The 19,643-nt window shown below is 37.1% G+C and overlaps 1 protein-coding gene across 1 annotated transcript in view; it reads left to right on the forward strand.

The window, feature by feature from the left end:
- The window catches only part of ipo11 (importin 11), a 128,335-nt gene that overhangs the window by 31,432 nt on the left and 77,260 nt on the right, over positions 1-19,643 (forward strand). Inside the window, exons 8-15 of the mRNA XM_085294762.1 lie at positions 3,252-3,300; positions 7,409-7,479; positions 7,660-7,852; positions 8,753-8,905; positions 9,524-9,567; positions 11,526-11,616; positions 13,804-13,851; positions 15,683-15,788. Of these exons, the coding sequence (XP_085150888.1) occupies positions 3,252-3,300; positions 7,409-7,479; positions 7,660-7,852; positions 8,753-8,905; positions 9,524-9,567; positions 11,526-11,616; positions 13,804-13,851; positions 15,683-15,788 (755 nt within the window). The remainder of the gene's footprint in view (positions 1-3,251; positions 3,301-7,408; positions 7,480-7,659; positions 7,853-8,752; positions 8,906-9,523; positions 9,568-11,525; positions 11,617-13,803; positions 13,852-15,682; positions 15,789-19,643) is intronic.

Raw genomic sequence — 19,643 nt, forward strand, 5'->3', positions numbered from 1 at the left:
TTGGTTGAGATACTGGACCCAAGTTGCTCTCCAATCTGTTCATTGGAGTCTGTGGAGTGTTAGATAGAAAACTCTTGGGTAGAAAAGGATTGCAAAAAGTGCATGTTAGAGCTGGGCGATATGAGATTTTTTCATATCACGATATGTTTTTTTCATTTCAGGCGATAACGATATCTATCACGATATAAGCCAAATAACTATATTTGTAAGATTTAAATGTGCCGTTGCTCACAAGTAAAATGTGAAATAATCAGCAGCTTGTTTTTATTTAAATATTTATTTCCCATAATAAGTTCAACAGGGTAGATGTACTTAAGGAACATGAGACTTTTTCAGATAAATAAAGGCAAATATTGCAAACTACACAAAAGGCAGCCGCTAAAGCGTTTAAGTTTCAAAACAGAACAAACGAAACAGACTAAATTGTCAATTCCACTTAGAAACAAAATATTAATTCTAAAAATAAATCTTAGTTTGTGTTACAGAAGAACAGACAAAACTGACTAACTTTTGTCAATATCAAATAAACTGAGAAGTAAAAGGAAATTCTCAATCTCTCCTTGTTGTATAGCTTAGCTTTTCAAACAGTTTTAACAGTTACTTTAGTCTGACAAAAGCCGAATGACGAATTAGCGCTTCCAGTCAGAGACTGAGGCTACGTCCACACGTACACGGGTATTTTTGAAAACGGAGATTTTCCGTTCATTGGAGCCTCGGTGGGAAAAAGTAAACAAAGCTGGGGCATAGAAGCAGAACCGAGTCGTATGTGTGGAGGGACAGTAACTGTGTGTATATGTAAGCATTTAAACACTGCAGAGAGTAGAATTAACAGTATTGTAGAAATTCATTTCACCGAAACAATAACGCGGCGCACAGTGTGACGCATGCACCAGTTTATTGTATTTCCAGACTTGCTTTCGGCACAATTTACAGTGCACGCTACTCTGTTTTTTGTCAGACTTGAAATAGCCGAAATACCTTCACACTACGGAACTTCTATGGCTCTTCCGTTCGACAATCTCTCCGGCATTGGAACCATCATCTGTTTTCTCTTCGGTCACGCTCATTTCCTCCATTACCCGCTGGCTGCTTCCCAAACAAACACACGTGCGGCTTGGCACTTGTGCTGTACGTTACAAGTCACGCGACGTGACGCTGCGGCTGTGATTGGTTCGGCTCTGCGCTACTTAATTTGGATTGGCTGATCTTTTTTTTTTTTTTTTTTTTTTTAAGAGGACAAGAGCGGCGAGGTCTATCGCGATAGCTTAATTTCTCTATCGAGTAAAAGTTATATCGCGATACATATCGTTATCGTTCTATCGCCCAGCTCTACTGCATGTATAAGTGAGTGACTAAAGCAGATTGAGCGCTCAAGTGGATTAGGAAAGAACTATATAATAACCAGTTTGGTGCATAAGAACAATGGAACACCAATCATCCTAGATTGGCCTCCCCAGAGCCTAGACCTCAACATCACTGAAGCAATGTGTGATAAAACCGACATAAAGTTCGGAGAACTGTCCTTTAAAACTACTTGAAGGCTGCAAGAAAACTTGCATAAGAGTTCAGGCTGTGTTGGAGAATAAATGTGGTCATCCCAAATGTTGACCTTCAAGCTCATTAGAAGTGTGCAAGCTCCCTTTTTTGCCTTATAGACTACATTGCCATTTGTGTACATGTTTTAATATATTGCTGTTCCCATTTCCCTAGCAAACTTTTAAAGGAACAAAGCGGTGGACTGATACTTTTGCACATTACTATATGCCATTGATTTTAGTGTCCAGTGTATTCAAATTCCACATTTTCAGAAGAATGAGCTGTGCAGCCATCTCTTCTAAGTTGGCACTTCCCCTGAACTCTGCTTAGTGTGTCACAGCTCTATGGCATCGTTTATGGAGTTCATACTTGTGGTCCCATTAAAAAGTTGTTTTACAATGAATCTCTTTACACATGACATGAGCGTTCTGAAAAGATTATGTTTGTTTTCTTCTCACCACAGTGACTGCATTATTGCAGAACTGCAGTGAGTTGGAAAATACCGTCTCTAAGAATAAAGAACATTGTCACTCTGCACACAGGCTGCCACAGTGATGAATTGTAACTCATTTTGCAGTTGATAATCTTCCTGGCTTGATTGTCAAACAATCACTAAAAGAGTGAGGATGCAATAGAATTTCAATAGAGCTTGTTCGACATAGACAAAAAACACTAAAGCTGGATGAATAACATCCAGGAGCTTTCCAGCATCTTGGTGTCACTCCATTCCAAAAAGTTCTGCATTAAAAAAAAGGCACATTCACTTGTGCCATTGTAAAACTGGTCTGTGCCCATATACCTGATCACAGAGCTAAAACATTCACTACTTAAATTGCCACTTACTGCCTTTCCCTTAGATCTTTTCTCAAAGCGAACTAGCCTATTTGACACTCATCTGCCTTTTTCATCTCCTACTTCTCACACTACTGCTGACATACCCATTTGATGACTATCACTCTGTATCCATTTTCCATCTCTGTTCATTTTGCTGACATTTGTTTGCTTTTCTCCTCATCCTGTGCATTCTTCCCTGGCATTGCTATTAGCCTCATTTCCCTTCCTCTTTAGTTCTAGAATATTTTTTGACATGGCTGATTTGATTGAAAATTATTTTCCACCCCCTTTTCACAGTTTGTAATTTCCTACATGCTCCATTTTGATATCCTCCCAATGCACCTTGCCTATACCCCTCTGTCTAAATCCCACCATGAGCATATCGAACGCTTGCTGTGAACCGTGTTCTCTGTAATTTTCCACACTGTCTTCTGTGCTCCACTTGTGACCCCCCCCCCCCCCCCCCCCCCCCCCCCCGTTTCTTCACTCACTCTTTTTAGGACCTTTAGTTGTTGACTAGACTGTGTTGGCTGAACGCGTGATTAATGCCACTGCTGTTGACCTCAAGGGTGCACATTATTGCAGAACTAAACAGTTGTCTCCATCTATCATCTAATTTCCCATGCTAAGCCATGACTATACCAGGCTACAGAAAATTGATTCTCTTTCATACCGAGTAGCTGGCACCTTTTTATTTATATATATATATATATATGTATACTCCTGAGTAAAGCTGCAAGCATCCCCACCTACACAGATACCAAAAGTTATTCCCTTGTCAGTATATATCCCCTGGAGCAATACTAATGAAGCCATCATCAGTAATTCAAATGCAAAAATGTCAGAAATTAAACTTTTTTTCACCCTCTCTTCCTTTTTAGGGCTTCCTGAATGCAGTGTTTGAAAGGCTAAAACAGTTCTTGGAATGCTGTAAGTATATGTTGCTTTCTTTTTCCTCAAGTATATGATTGTAGGCTTCACACTTCAGTAAACGTGTTAGTGGTGCTTCATGTAGTGCACGCAGAAGGCATTTCCTGAAAAGTCTCCGATAATTTATAATTTCTGAAGTTAGGTGGTCGCATTGAAAATGAAAAGTTCAGAGAGAGTCATCCTAACGAGCCTTGTTTTTCATTAATTTATATTCTGAAGTATTGGAACATGTCTAATTACAAGTTTTTTTTTTATTAAAAAAATAGTTTGAATTAAAGACATCCTAATCTATGAATATTTTATGTCTTGAAAAAATTAAAAGGCATAATGAATTGTCTTTGATAATCACGTGCGTGCGCATGTGAACATACAGTAAGTTCACGGAATAAAAAAAGCACGACATAATCCCACCTATCAGCCGCTCCTATCCTATTATTTGCCTCTTTTCCTTGATGTTGCTTTAGTTGTGATGATAGTTCTTTACTGTGTCGTTTTTCAACGTTTTCCTGACCTGTAGTTTTATATTCTGGTTATGAGCAGCAGTTGAATTTAAAACAGTATTTCTTTCACTTCACAAACTTTTAAACTCAAAAAGACAACATTGCTATTTAACAGTGTATTTAACGAGTTTCAACAGTGCTGCTCAAAACAATCTGAGGGTGAGTGGAATGTATCCTGTGTTTTAATTAATCACAGCCTTTGAGTGGGGACTTCTTTTGATGGAAGGTATTTGCAATTTTGGGTCATGTTGTTCTAGGTACTAAAGTGTCACAGAAATTCATCCAGGAATTTAGAATCTACTTTTAATCTAATCTCCAAAGACCCCTTTTTGGTTTTCTTTCATCTGGATCACGATGGGCCTGTGAGGTGTGACTACACGGTTGTTCACGATTAGTCTGTGATCAGCAGACAAAAAGCCTGTTGCTTCTTTGTCAGGAATGTGTATTTTTCCATTATTTTCTGTTTGATAATAAAAAGTTTCTGGCTCTGTGGACAATAAACCATGAATACTAATATTCCCTCCTTAATACTAGAGTTGACGTATGCTTAGCTATTGTGTAAATAAATTGTCTACTGATAGCATAAGACAGTATCTGCAGCCCATTCAGGTTGCACAAGTAGCTTAGCTCCTCCAGAATGTACATGGAGCCAGTGCATGGTGTTGGAAGAAAACTCGCTTTGTTTTCTAGCAGTTTCAGGAGAGTAGGACAGGGTTGTAGAACGGCATCAACCCAGCTCTTCAACAAAAGGTGACAAAATGACTTCTAATGTGCAGGTTCCTGACCAAACTGTCAGAAAAAGACTTCATGCAACACTCATGAAGTCCCAACATCCTTAGTGGGACCTGTGCTCACAGCCCAGCACCATGGACGTTGGCCGCCTGTTTTACCTAATTGAAGTCGTGGCTTCTGTCAGAACCAGACTCCATAAAGTCCTGTTTATGGAGCCATTGATTTTCTTGTGATGATCAAGTGTTCCTTAAGTTTTTTTTGAGCAGTGCAGTTCCATCAGTTAAACAGGTTTCTCATGCCCTTGTGCTGGATTTCTATCCACTGGGAACTACTTGGGTCATTGGCAGCTGCGTAAGCTTACTTTTCTTCTCATCTCGCTATTTATGGTCTCTTTTTCTTTTGTATAAAAGTTTGTCATAGCATCCAATCAGTTTGAGATAAATCTCAGGCACAACTCCACCATCTGCCGTAGCAGCAGATGTTGAAAAATATCATTAGCAGTATCAGCCAGTACTATCACTTCTAATATTCACCCTGCTGATGGCAGTGGAGACAGGATCATGGTCCTGTTGGTATTTTGGCCTGACAGATAGGGGAAACGGAAAGACAGCTCAGTGCTTGTGGTGAGAAATATCAGCTCTGCACAGTCTGATAAGGTCAGCTATATACACTGGTATCTTGGGGACGATGTTTGTGGTCCATTCTGATGTCAGACTCTTTATCTTTGAGGTTTTTACTCAGATGGCCCGTCTATTTTTGTCAGTCACTATATTCTTGTAATATACATGTATATATTTTTTTCTTAGCTGCTTATCTTTTAATAACAATGAATAAATGTTTAATTCTTCAAATATGTTTCTTTGCTTAGTTAAAGATATTTTTGATCGCTCAGATATTGGTTCTTTAGTACGTGGGTGACTTTGCACATCTAACATTACCAACTGTTGCATATCATCAGAGAAACAATAGCATGAGCACGAATTCAGTTAGAATGCAGTGGGCTCTGAAAATTTGTATGGCTCAAGAATATGTGGCCAAAAAAGTAAACAAAGCAAAATTAACCTATTTTGCTTTTTTAGTGAAGCTTTTGTCATTTCAAATTAGTACATGCTGATGGAAGTTTTAGTGTGTATGAAGCTGAAGGAAACGATGACCTTGCATGCTCACAAGTGGTTGGAGGAATGTATGAGACTGTTGTTGGCAGAGCTGATTTCATCAATGGGTTTGGCAAGAATGTATACTATAGAGGACATCTTTATTGCCTCTAGAATCAGGAGTGGTTTTATGGAGCCAAAATGTACATCAGAGGGAGCGAGTCATTTATTTTCTAATTTTTAATATTACTGTACTTTATTATATGCATCAGCGCTTGTAAAGGACTCATGGGATTATCAGTCAGCAAGGTGTAGTGGGCATCTGACTTTAAAGAAAAGGAAGTCTCAGCTGGAGAGTCAACTTTCTTGCCCCCCTTTCTTTTCTTTCCTGTCTTCCTTGTACTGCAGCTATTGATGTAAATGGCATTGTTAGCTCACTTGGGACAATAAGAGCAACATGTTTTTGCAATTTATTTTATTTATTTTTTTAAATTTTTGTCCATCAGTCTGAGATCCTTGAAAGGGCTTTCCCCTATCTCTTGATAAGTAAAATGTCAGTTATGTTTTCTACCATCGGTTAAAAGCATCTCTTTTTGGTGTATTACATCTCATAGTGATTTTAACTCATATTCCAAGTTGATTGATGAATGTGTCCCTAGATATTGGGCACTCTGCTGTTCATTCTGCACATACGAGAATACCATTTTTATGCTGATGAAATTGTATTTGATGCATAGATGTCACTGGAATTAAAAGATACTTTTAAAGATATTCAGACCTGGATTTTAATATAAAATCCTTCTAAGCTCTTAAGAAGCAAAAATGTGAATCTGACTGAGAACCTGAGGAGACCATACACATGCAGTAGGAACTTTCAGTCACAAGGTAGCCAAGCCATAAATCATATCTGCTTTATTTTGTTTTAATCTAAAACATTAATTTACAAAGTGACTGTCAAGCATCATTGAAAAAGTCATTTCCAATGTGGTTGGTACTTTAATATGCATTAGGTAAATGTTTACTAAAATCAAGTGCACCAATTGATGGCCATTAGAAATTATAAAGACTTTGGACACTTACTTATTTGCTTTTCTTGTCAGACTTTGAGACTTCTTCTGATCTTTATATTGATTATTTCTAAATCCTCAAACTGAAGATCTTGCTTAAAAATTCAGATTTTTTTTTTTGCCTTCACAATAGAGTAAACCCTCTATAAAAAATAATGCCACTATACTGCCAACACAGGATCTTTAGAGATGATATGTCTGTTAATGTTAGGTCGCTATCACTGTCATCTAGCAGGCAGTCTTTATCTTTAAGGCTTTTCTGCCTAAGCTCTGAGATCTTAAACATTTTTATTTCAGATGCAAGTAATAAACTTGTAATCACTGAAGAGGTTGGCCTTGAAGTGGAAAATACTAGAATAAAATACTAATACTGATCTCAAAGACGTCCTAAATAAATTCTTCCAAAATAGAGCTAACGACTAATTCAGAGTGATTCGGTTTTCAGTTTTTTCCTCCTCCTTTTTGTCATTTGTGCATTGAATATCCAGGATTATAAAGCTCTTAAAATTTTTATTATTGCTTGCTTTCTTTTCTTTTTTTTGTTTGTTTTTGTTTTTAAATAAGAGTTTAATAAGAGTTGGAGATGCAGCTCCTGCTTCCTACCTTTTAGTCCAGTATCTTGGATCTAAATGAAATGAGTTCCTAGAATGCTGCATGCATATATTTAGTGTAATACTGCTTTAAGTAACAAAGCTATGTGATTGTTTTATATCAGGTCGCCAGGTTGGTTCAGACAGCACATGCAGAGAAAAGCTGGAAAAGACCATCATTTTGTACACTAAAGTTGTGAGTTGACCCGTCTATTAATTTATGATGATATAAATGACTGCATTAGTTGTTCATGAATAGGTTGTGCATTCTGCCTCTGAGGCTGGCCTGTTATAGCTTCTTCTTTAAAATATTTAAATTTACCACTGTTTTTATGTATCTGTCCTTGTGTTCTGTCTACCCCTTCCTCTCACGTAGTTGTTGGATTTCCTGGAATACCATCCATGCGCATTTATACCGCTAATCCAGCGTTCCCTGGAGTTTGCTGTTACCTACGTGTTCACGCCTGCAGGAGAGGGAGTGACCTTTGAACGTTTTATTGTTCAGTGCATGAACCTCATCAAGATGATTGTAAAGAATGATGCCTACAAACCCGCCAAGAACATTGATGGTAAGTTATGAGTGTCTCGGGGAAAGAGGAGTCTGAAGGGTTGGAGAATAACTGAAAAATATACGTGATAATACTAAAAATGAAAATGATGCTCTCTGTAGGTAATAAACATTTCATTTTAGGTTTGTGATTTAAAAGTCAGCAGAAATGCCACAAGCCCTTGAATACGCGTCACTGACAGCGAGTTTCAATAGCACAGGGCTATAACGCCATCGGTGTCACTGTACTTTATCGCAGCTCCATGTATTTTTTCTTTTCTTTTTTCTTTTCCCAAGCTGTCTGAGGTTTCTAGTGCTTCATTAGCAAATGGCACAGCAGTTGGCCTTTCTTGTGTCAGCTAGCATAATCTCTGGGGTTCCTTACTCGAGAACTTTCCCATTCTAACAATCCAAGGTTCTGGGTTTCATTCGAATATCTGACTGTGTTGTTGTGTCAGAGTTGGTCATGACTTCAGGTTTGCTTTCCTATAACAGAGAAGATAAATGAGGAAGTTAAAGGGCTGTTTAATTTTCTTCTTGTACTGTAACCTTAAATCATGCACAATTAATACAAAATAAAAAATGAGCAACAGAGCAGATTTTTTTTCTTTTTCTTTTTACCAGAAACACTATTAAAATGAATTATGATTTTGAAGTTAATGAGCAGACAGCAAAAATGAGTCACACTTGAGGATTACTTCAGCTGCTCGTTGCCTAAAATTAAGAGATTTTGCCTTGCAGTCCTTATTTATATTTAGGAATCTTACGTACTAAATGTCTGTAGCAACACTACTGCTATAATACAATGTTTGTATTGTATTAAGTAACAATATTTTGAAGAAAAGTGTCTGTGTTTGTGATGACTTACGACTGAAATGTTGTCTTTTTCCTTTATTTATTGTTGTATTTCTCCATCCTTCAGACAGTAAACCAGAGAGCCTGGAAGCTCACAAAATCAAGACGGCATTCTTCACCCACCCCACACTGACAGAGATTGGACGTCGGCTTGTCTCACACTACTTCCTTCTCACAGAGGAAGAGCTAGCAATGTGGGAAGAGGACCCTGAGAGCTTTGGTAATATCACATCTACAAATATGCTCGCAAATTTGAACTTGTATGGATTTTGCAATGTCTGTTTTTTTTGTGTATTTTAAATTTTGATGTATTAGGGAGAATCTACAGCATTAGGTAAATGATTGCTACCATCATATGACCATATTATATTAATACCCTTCATCCATAAATTGGACAGTTTGCAGATTTAAAGCAATTTAAATCAATATTTTGTGATTTATAATACGTATTTTTGATTCTCCTTAAAACTGTCAATTGACATAATTTATAGGGTATAGCTCTTGGTGCGCGTTTGTAGTTATAGGCAGCATTTGAGATCTTGCTATATTTTCAAAACATCATAGTGTCCTCACAGGCTTTATGTAATGACACTGACCACTCAGACATAACACTTCATAAAGCTAAAACCACAAGGGCCCAGTGTGGGAGTTCAGTCTGTTGACATTTGAATCCAATTTTATAGTCAGTCAGAGCCACATATTAGAGTGTGTGTGAGAAAACACACTTGCAATTTCAGGGCTTTGTCATAATATATACGATGTTTCTGTTGTGCAGTGTCAGCCATCACCTCCTAATCAACATTTTCTAACAGATAATTATGTTTTGTAACTGTTTCAGCTGTGGAAGAGACAGGTGGTGACTCTTGGAAATACAGTCTGCGGGTAAGTATATTTTTATATGCATCTATATATATGTGCAGAGAAATTGTAAATTAATAGGGTAGCTGTGGCTCAGGAGGGTAGACCAGGTCATCCACTAATCAGAAGATCAGTGATTCAGTCCCCTCTACCAGTACGTTCATGAGCGTTTATGGATAGGTGAATGTTTTGCTTTGCTTTGAGTGCTCAGTTAGAATAGGAAAGTGCTATATGAGTACCAGTACTTTGAACTGTTACATATATAGCACACTGAGTTGGTATGGAAGAACAGTCTGTTCGATCTTATGCTCAAAAGAAGGAAATTAAATATTTGCCTCATCATACAAAAAAATAAGCATTAGAGGAATTAATAAAGCAAAAATAAATCGATCCCCTGTGTTTTTGGGTAAAACTGAATGTCGAGAACAGACCGAAATCAATTATGTCTGTCTTTACGATCATAAAAATGTAGATTTAAATGATCATAACAGCCAGTTTCATTAAAGTTAATTGCAGCGGTATTGTTACATATTTCTATGTGTGCTGTATTTTCAGAAATGCTGTGCAGTTCTGTGGTGGTTGACTGTATACATGGCAGCATCATAAAACATTTAGTGGCGCCTGGAGTTTTAAAGGTTGTCATGAGTCTAGTTAGTTTTAGAGGCTGTTGCTGATGCATGACATAATCTTTTATCCATGGTCCTATTTCTTCTCTATCCCTCTCCTGTGTTGTGCCCCATTCCTCTTACTTTCATCACTTCAGATGACAAATGTCTGCCCTGCTGTTTCTTTGAAGTACAGTAACACATTCTTTCAGTGAACTCTAAGCCTTGTACAAGTTTTTATGCATTTAAGGCATGCAGCAGCAGAAGAAAAGTGGCATTATGGTCTAAGAACTTATTAAACATCTAATTACTTCAGTTTTGAATTTTTCTAGAAAACAACAATTTTGTGAATTTCCATACCTTTTAATGCATCGGTGATTCTGATTTTTTTTTTTTTTTGTTTAAAATGCAGCGCTATAAAACTGAATGCCTTAGAGGATGATTTTATTTATATATGTTGGAATCTAGTAACTTCTGAATTCACACATCAATTCATACATGTGCATGGCAATTAATTATGAAGCTTTTCTGTTTTTGAGAGAAGTTTTAAAATTGCCACAGATACGCTCATAGCCTCAGGATCCACAAATGTATGCTGCAACTGCTGATTTACAATGGATTCATATGTAATTTAAAACTTTTGTTTTTTTAATGAACAAAAGAGTTTGCTGCTTTCCAAGTAGAACACTTACTTTTAAAAATTGTGCATGTAAATATAGGCTAAAATAAGCAACCACTAAGCTTAGTGGCAGACTTGTTCTTTTCTCAAAACGCATTTGAACAGCTTTTTAGCATATTGTGAACCTCAGGACGGATCGTTTCTGTATCAGTTAGAATCTGTTCTGTTTGTCCTATTCTCATGAAGCTGATTGAAGTACCGTGTAAGAGGACCGGTTATGCTACCAGTATATAAGCTCTCACTGATATTGTGGCAAATGGGATGTTTTCACAAACGGCACAGACCATGACCTCTTTCTTACACCTTTTTAATATGCTTTTTCTAACCCAGTAAACTAATGAAGTTGTCTAGGCCGTTTCTTTATTGAGCATAAACACCCACAAAAATCTCCTAACAGTGTTATATTGATTGCATTTCTATTGAACTTGGAACACAATGTATTGTTTATTTATTTTTGTCGCACCTTTTTGTATGACTTTTGTTTTTGTCCTTATCAAATATTAATGCGATAGCTGCACTCCTCACCTTATCCCACCTCTAAATGCCCAGCAGAACCCAACGTGCTGTTGAGACTAAAGAATTGTGATCCTATAAAAAGTAACTGTAATGACTTGCGCTAAATGTGATGCTGCATGTGTTAATATTCTGTCAACTACCTGTCTCTATTTTTATTTGTTCTAACTTATTTCTGTATTTAGCCCTGCACAGAAGTACTGTTCCTGGATATCTTCCACAACTACAGCCAGACCCTGACACCAGTGCTGCTGGATATGGTTCAGAATCTCCAGGGTCAGTTTAAGCATTATACCTACAAATCACATAGTCTAATTTCATTCCAGTGAATTTTTAACACCTTGGCAATGAAAACTGTATAGGCAGGAGCCAGTCAATTGGACACATTTAGCTAAAAATAACACACTCATACATCTTTATAATGCATAAATAGATTCAGTTTATCATCATTTTAGAGGCTGTTTGTACAAATCATTTTGTAGCCTGATTGTGGTGAACAGTGGTTTTTTTTTGGTTATTAACCTTAAAAAACTAAAACAAACAATAGAAAAGGCAAAAATGAAACCAACAACGTGCAACTTCTCCCACCAATATGTGACAATTCATATCCCAGGAGGTCCTTTTTAGGGGAAAAAAGTGCAAGTATCACAGAAACAAAACACAAACTTTAAGAATTTTTTTTAACAATAATTTTTGTGCCAAGTAATCTTAATTTCAACTTTTTACAAAATAAGTGATTTATTTTTTTAATTTAAGAAGTTTGCATAAGAAGTTATACTTGTGTAAAGACTGTGTTGAATACGTCTGTTCAGCTACAGTATATTCCCTTACTCATGCAGCTGTAAGTAGAGAAATTGGCCCTGAGTCACTAATATTTGCATATAAATTTTACTTAAAGTGTGGAAGAAAAAGTAAACACACAAAACTACCATCAGATTCATGGAATATTCTGGAGTTTGTTCTTACTGCACTGCTTATATTAGCGATTGGCTCACAATCTGCAACACCTCCATTTCTCTAAATAAAGAAACATTAACTTTGGAACGTTCTGTGCAGGAGAATTTCTGACAAAAAAAATAAAAAGATTAAAAAATAGTGCCAGAGAAGGTTCAACTGTCCACCGTGTTTCCTCTGAAATGACAATGGTAAAAATGGGAAAGAAAAAAGCAAGGCTCAGGCTCCAGTAACAGAGGAGATGAGTTCTGTATCCCCTGAGACATGCACTGTGGCTGATATTGAAGGCACAAAAAAAAAAGGTTTGACATCAAAGTTTGTGCAGGGGGGGCTACCAGGTAGACCAAAAGAGTATGAAGGGAGCAGGTGAAGGTATGGCTCATGTATCAGTCAAGATAAGAAACTCACTGCTGTAACTGAAACTAGAGTGACAAGTGATAAATGACATCATGAAGTGTTTTTAATAATTTTCATACATTTAACATAAGAATAGGATGAAGACAAAAAAACGTAATTCCCCTCAAAGGGCAAGGGCTATACTAAAATTTTTATAATCTTTATATTACAACATGATGTAGGCCTGTTATGGTATCTTTGTGACGTGATTGGGCATTGCATTGAAAAAATAAAATGTCTGTTGTAGAGCTTTCTCCGTGCCCTTTCATATGAATATTTATATTACTTGACATGGTTTTTTGTATCCCCACCCAAGTATCGGCAGTGTTTAGTGACAGCTTAGAGTTTATTGTGGGTGTTGAGTAGCCCGATGGCTGATGGGAAGAAGATATTTTTAGTCTTTATAATAATATAATAATAAATATTAATATTCTTACTTTTGACCAAATTTTAGGTGACATCAGTCTGGAAACCTAAATAAGTATATATTATTTGCTCATACACATGGTCTGAGGCAGTTTGCATAGTACAAACAAGTCTATTCACATCTGTTGATGAAACACAGATTTAGTTCAATATTTAAGCTTAACAGTCAGTATGAACTCTGCTATTGGCTGTCATTACGTCCACCTTTCTAAACTCTCGGTCATGTACACACGCAAATTTGGCACACTGCTCCTCATCTCATGGGGGTACTGGTGTGTAGCTCTTGTTCTGTTGCTGAATTGGTCGTGCTATTGCTCGCTTGGGTGGATTACAAGGTCCACTTCTGCCCTGTCTCTCGAGCTACTTTTCATTTTAAGTGTCAGAGTGGAAATTGGTTTTGCTGGAGCAAGGAAAACACCAGTTTGGGTAATTCTATGGTTGAAAGAAGACATCTATTGATTTTGAAACCTGAGTATACAACTAGAGAGCAAGAACAGCCCATCAAAATGGCTTAAGCAAGACCGATGTGACGTGCCTGTTTAATTTCCAGTTGTCAGTTACATACCTTACATACATTCCGCTGTCAAAGAGCAATACTGGGACAATAGATATGCTGCTATATTGCTAATGTTATTGATTCTGCCTTGTTACTGAAATTAAATCCAGTGTATATTTGTGTCTTTTCAGGCCCAACCAATGTGGAAGACTCTGTTCAGTTGCTAATGAAGGATGCAGGTCAGTCAAAAGCTCACGTACTTTTTACTCCATTGTAATTATTGCTCTGTCATGCTGGGAGTATCAGAGTTTGACTGTTCTAACACAAAAATCTTCCCCAACAAAAAAGACCAATTCCAAAGAGCTCTTAGCTGCCTATTGAGACGTCCCTCCCTTGTCAGTAGTAAAATATAAGATTGCTACTTTTGCACCACTCCACTGTCCATCTGTACATCATATCATTAGTCCTGGTTTTTCTCAAAATAAATGACAGAATATGTATCTAAAGTGTTAAACTCCTCTGAAACTGATCATAGACACCTAAATGATTATATTTCCCTTGTTTTTGCTGGTTTATGGTTTTGCTCTTTGTTTCACAAGTTGCCCCATATTCAGCCTTACATAATACAAGAGAATTAAAATAATGGAAAAAGTCTGTTTCTTTTTCCGTAAATCGGATCAGTCTCTCTTCGTTTTGTTTTTTTTATCAGTCCTGTTCTCTGCTTTTTGCCATTTCAAAATTCATTACTTCTGAAGATAAATTATAAATAGTAACAGCCACTATTTCTTGTATTGTGTGTTCTTTTATCCCTTTTTATATTATATTATATTCTCATTCTGTCACTCTTTTTCTAATCATCTTTTATTTTATTCTTTTATTGCACTCTTCATTTTAATAATAATAATAATAATAATAATAATAATGGATACTTTATTGATCCCCATGGGGAAATTACTTGTTTTTCTCTGCATTTGACCCATTCACTCAGTGAAGTAGTGGGCAGCCACTAAGCAGGCGCCCGGGGAGCAGTGTGTAGGGACGGTACCTTGCTCAGGGGTACCTCAGGGTAGCCGTTCAGTGGATTCGAACCCCCGACCTTCCGATCATGGGGTGACCACTTTACCTACTGAGCTATCCCTGCCCTTTAGTCACCATTACACCAATTTCTGCCTGAAGCATAACCTATAGTATCATTATTATAATGTCTATGTTTCTATAACATGTACTCTTTTTTTGTTTTGTTGTTTTGTATGTTAATATTTGCCTGCATATTTGAAGCATATTCAGCCTACTGTTAGCAGAATGAAAGCTTCACAACAAGCATTAATTTGTTGGAAACCACAGCTACATTCCAGTAACCCCAAATGACTCTACACCGGCATTTATCTGACATGTTTTACCTTACCAGTTTTCAAGTTTGCTAATAACATCTCAAGCTTGGTCAAGGCCGGCAGAGCCTGACTGGCTCTGAGCTCTGTAGCTTTAGCTTTAGCCATTTTGCTTTTATTCGCTTCTTTAAAATGTCCATGTTAAGTTGGATGAAGTTACATTTTTGTGATGGTCCCCTGCAGTTTAATTTGTCAAATTTTGCGTTTTCACTTGCGTCAAAGAGCCTCAAGAGCTGTTTGTCTGTGCTGCTGTGCATGTGTTGCACAAGAATTTAACCAATGGTTAAATAAAAAGGTTCTTGTAGGGCATAGGTGTCAAACTCTGGCCCGCGGGCCAGATTTGGCCCGCAGCCTAATTACATTTGGCCCGCGAAGCCATACCAAATGACTATTAGAGCTGGCCTACTGGTATTATACAGCTAATATATATATTGTTTAGTATTAAGCTTTGCTTGTTCCATATTCAGTTTTTCAGCAAAACGTGTTCGAGTCTATAAGAAAAGATTCATTCTTAAATCTGGAGGAAGATTTTTTTTTTCAATAAATATTAATGTTAGCCCGCGACTTTGTTCCAGATTTGAATTTTGGCCCACTGTGTATTTGAGTTTGACACCCCTGTTGTAGGAGAAACATGTCAGTCGTATTGTGAATATTGTAACCAGTGTAACTTTTTTCTCTGCAGTATACAATGCAGTGGGATTAGCAGCTTATGAACTGTTTGACAATGTGGACTTTGACCAGTGGTTCAAGAATCAGCTTCTTGGAGAGTTGCAAGTCAGCCATCACAGGTATTCTTTTTGTCTTCTCTAAATATTCTATTTTTAATTGTTTCTTCTTTTTTTTAAAAAAAATTAATTTTAATATTAAAGCACGCACTAATGAAAAAAAAAAAGCCAGATCTAACTAAATTAGAAAAGGTTGACCACTTGACCGTGAAATGAGTTTTTGGAATTTCACTCTAATTATTACTGGTTAGATAACATTAAACAATAAAATTATTTTTTGGCCTAAATCACTAATGGCCTCACAGTGGTAAATATACCACATCTAAGTAATTTATTAGCCTTCTGTAAGGATTTTATTTTTGTATGACATGGTTACTGAATTATTAAAAGGAATGTTATTATTATTATTATTATTATTATTATTATTATTATTAATAATTTATATTTTGGGGGGGGGGGGCTCGGAGGGGGGATACTTACCTTTTTTGAACATGTCTCATTTGACCACATCGGTCTCATTCAGGGTTGAAATGATAATAGTGAAGCAGCTTAGCAGTTCTTTTGTAATCGGTGTTTTACTGTATGCAAGCTCAGTTTCAATGTCTGTTATGTTGCATATTTAACACTCCTTCCAGTGTACTCAAGTTAATTGACTATTAACCTCTCCAGCTTTCTCACAGCCTGTAGCACATTGAATGCATACAAAAAAGCTCATAAGTAACAAATACTTGGGGTGTTTTTTCCGTCATGGTTATGTTAAAAAATACTGCTGGTTTTCACATCACTTTACAAGCAGCAGACAAATGCGGACATCAGCAGCACTCAATAGAAAAACTTTGTTTAAACTGTGAAAGAACTCTTTAAGGGCTCTACAGGCAGTCAGCTAAAGTTACAATGAGTTGCTACATGGATGGATTTAAAAGGTGTTAGAAAAGGGAGACACTGACCAGAGGTGAGATGGTGTGGAGATGAAGGACAATGGAAGTGCCACACACACACACACACACACACACACACACACACACACACACGAAACACAATCAAAGCAGCACTCAGAAGGTTGGTCACCGAGGGTTGGTGCTGACGTCACAGTGCATGGTATTTGATGTCGCACTGATTCTTCCTCCAGGCTATGCAAGTGCAGATAACCCCTCCACTTTTACCTGGGGTTTAATCTCTTTTTAAAGCTTAATCCAGTCTATAAAGAAACAATACAGAATGCAGTTTTACTCTAAGGGAGGGTTTTAAATTTTGAGACTCCTGGGAAAAACACTGAAGATGATTAAAAAACAAACAAACCCAAAACCCATTATGTAGTCAAATGCCAGCTCTCAATTTTTCTCAATTTTTTGTGCACTCATGCAAATACACACATTAATGGTGTTAGTCGAAGACTATTTGAATTACTGCACCAACCAGAAAACACACAGGTTGCATCTTAACAAAGATTACAGTTCATCATCTGACCAAATGTGAAATATCATCAAAATTCTTACATTTTATTTATTGATGATTATAAAATAATTATGCACAAGATTCTGTCAAAGAACGTTAGACCTCTGACCTTTTGGGCATGGCATGAGTTTTACCTGATAGACTCTGTGTCATATTTGATCACAATTGGCATATAAATTCTTGAGTTGTGGTCCAAAACATTTTTTGCAAGGCCACAGTGGCCATCTTTTAATCCACTTGAATGTTTCTTCCAAATTTTAAGAATTTTATCCATGGCCGTCCCAATAAAGGGTGTGGATAAAATTAATGGAGCTAGAGAGCGATAGGGGCGAAAGAGAGGCACAACTTGAATCTGAAAACTCAGTGCCTGAAGCTACGGCTGTTGCTAGTGTAGAGGCATTAAAATTGATGCAAGTGACAAATTGAAATTAAAACTGCAAAGTAGAACAGTAATTAGAAGCCAGTAAGAAATTCCCTTTCGGCTAAAACTCTGGAAACATGTCATATGCGGTGCTCCTCAGTTGCTGGGAAGTGGTGAAGCAATGAGTCTCGGAGTTCTTTTTGCACTACTGTGTGAATGCACAATCAAAGCAGTAGACACTGCAGTATGGCTACTCAAAGAAGCATGACACTCAATGTGTGTCATAAATTTTACAAAATGTGTCTTTGTATTTGTTTTTAAAATAAAATACTTTCAATGTTTCATGATGATGGTGAAAGAGTGGCACACAGTGGAACAGCCTGTTCATTGCTTACAATATAAAATTCATTATTGTCTTTTATCTTCTCAGTAAAAATGTGATCATAAAAAGACACTGGCCTTATCAATCAGTCAGTCAATATTCCGACTCGTGGTCCACCAAAACAAAGCAAGTCATATAAAACATATCCTTGAGCTGTACTCGGATTCAGCAAAGCCAAGGTTAGTTACATCCAGGACAGCAGATAAACTTTTCAACTCTCATTGATTTCTCTGTTGTGGTGTGCAAATGAAGCTGTGTTGCGGTCACATGGTTCCCACAGTACTTTGATGGGGCTTCTGAAGTTGGGAATGTGTATTCATCATGGATGGTTTAAAAAGGGACACGCTTGATGATCTCCCTTGGTGTGTGGAGTTTTTCTCTGTAGCAGTCAGAGGTTTCTGTTTTCAAGTGCTCATGCATGACTGCCTACATCTGTTAAAGGACTTCATCTTCGTGATGCTTGTCTTTACACTGTCAGTATATTATCTTATTTTTCAAGTTGCAATGTAGTATTTATTTCTCAGCTCTCAGTGGGGTGTACTACAAATAAGAATACACTTGTGTAATGTTACTGCAATTAACTTGCTGTTTGTAACCTGCCTTATCACAGCCCGCTAACCCCCCTCCCACACACGTATGCACACGTTCCTGCCTAGTTGATCTAAAGCCACCTGATGTTAAAGCTGTATATTCAGAACACTTTATTATGACTGCAATCCAAACACGTTAAACTTCCAAATATGTGTGATCCGCAGGTTTTTTGATATACAGTGGATCTGAACTACTCATTTTATATAGTGTATCTATATATGCACTCCGTGGCTATAAAGTTGAAAGTCGCTGTTCCATACAGTAAAGGCCCACATTTGAAAGAGTTGTCACCCTTGTGGCACTTACTGAACCACAGAGCCGTCGTGCTCTTGGTATCAAAGCTAACCAAGCAAACATTAGTGCTTTGCACAGCTCCCCAAGGTTTATAAGTGGAAGTTCTTTTTTTACTGATGCTGCTTTGAAGTTCACCCCAAAGGTGTGTAGGTGGATTTGATACTGCTGAATTGTGGGGTCCAGATCATGAAGTGTTCTATTGTAGACTTGTAATTACTTGTAGTGGCCTGTGCCACCTGACTTATCTCTGCTTTGTTCAACTTTCTGTGATTTGTGACATTTTTGAACGTATCACACCTTTAAAATGTTCTAATAGTCCTTTCTGTTAAAGAACTGTATTGCTACAATTTTTGATATGATTATTACTATATTTAATACTTGATATTGTTACTAATTACATGTTTGTGCTTATGGAAATGATAATAATCACTTTATTTGCTAAACTAAGGGGTTTTTCCTCCTAGTGACCGAGTATACAAAAACAAGCAATTAAAGTCTAAGGTTCTTAGATCATCTTCTGTTCTGATTTCCATGCAGGTTTACACTATTGTGTAGTATACCATTTTTCTTCCCTGAATAGCAACACCTAGCCAGTTGAGCAAAGTTTTTCCATCACTGTCATATTTCTGTGTTTTTCATGCCTCTTAGAACTAGGGCTGGCACAAACGATTATTCTGATAGTCGACTAGTCACCGATTATTTTTGCGATTAGTCGACTAATCAGATCATGCATCCATTGGACGTAAAACGTACAGCTTATTGCACCAGCATGCATCAGCTCTTATATAACTATCATTAGCTTACAGCTTTAAGTGTTTAAGGTATGTGCTAACTA

This window comes from Mchenga conophoros, linkage group LG12 (genome assembly GCF_057382185.1).
Source record: "Mchenga conophoros isolate Kocher_MC1m ecotype Shallow Benthic linkage group LG12, M_conophoros_male_GT1.1, whole genome shotgun sequence".
NCBI classification, from domain to species: domain Eukaryota; kingdom Metazoa; phylum Chordata; class Actinopteri; order Cichliformes; family Cichlidae; genus Mchenga; species Mchenga conophoros.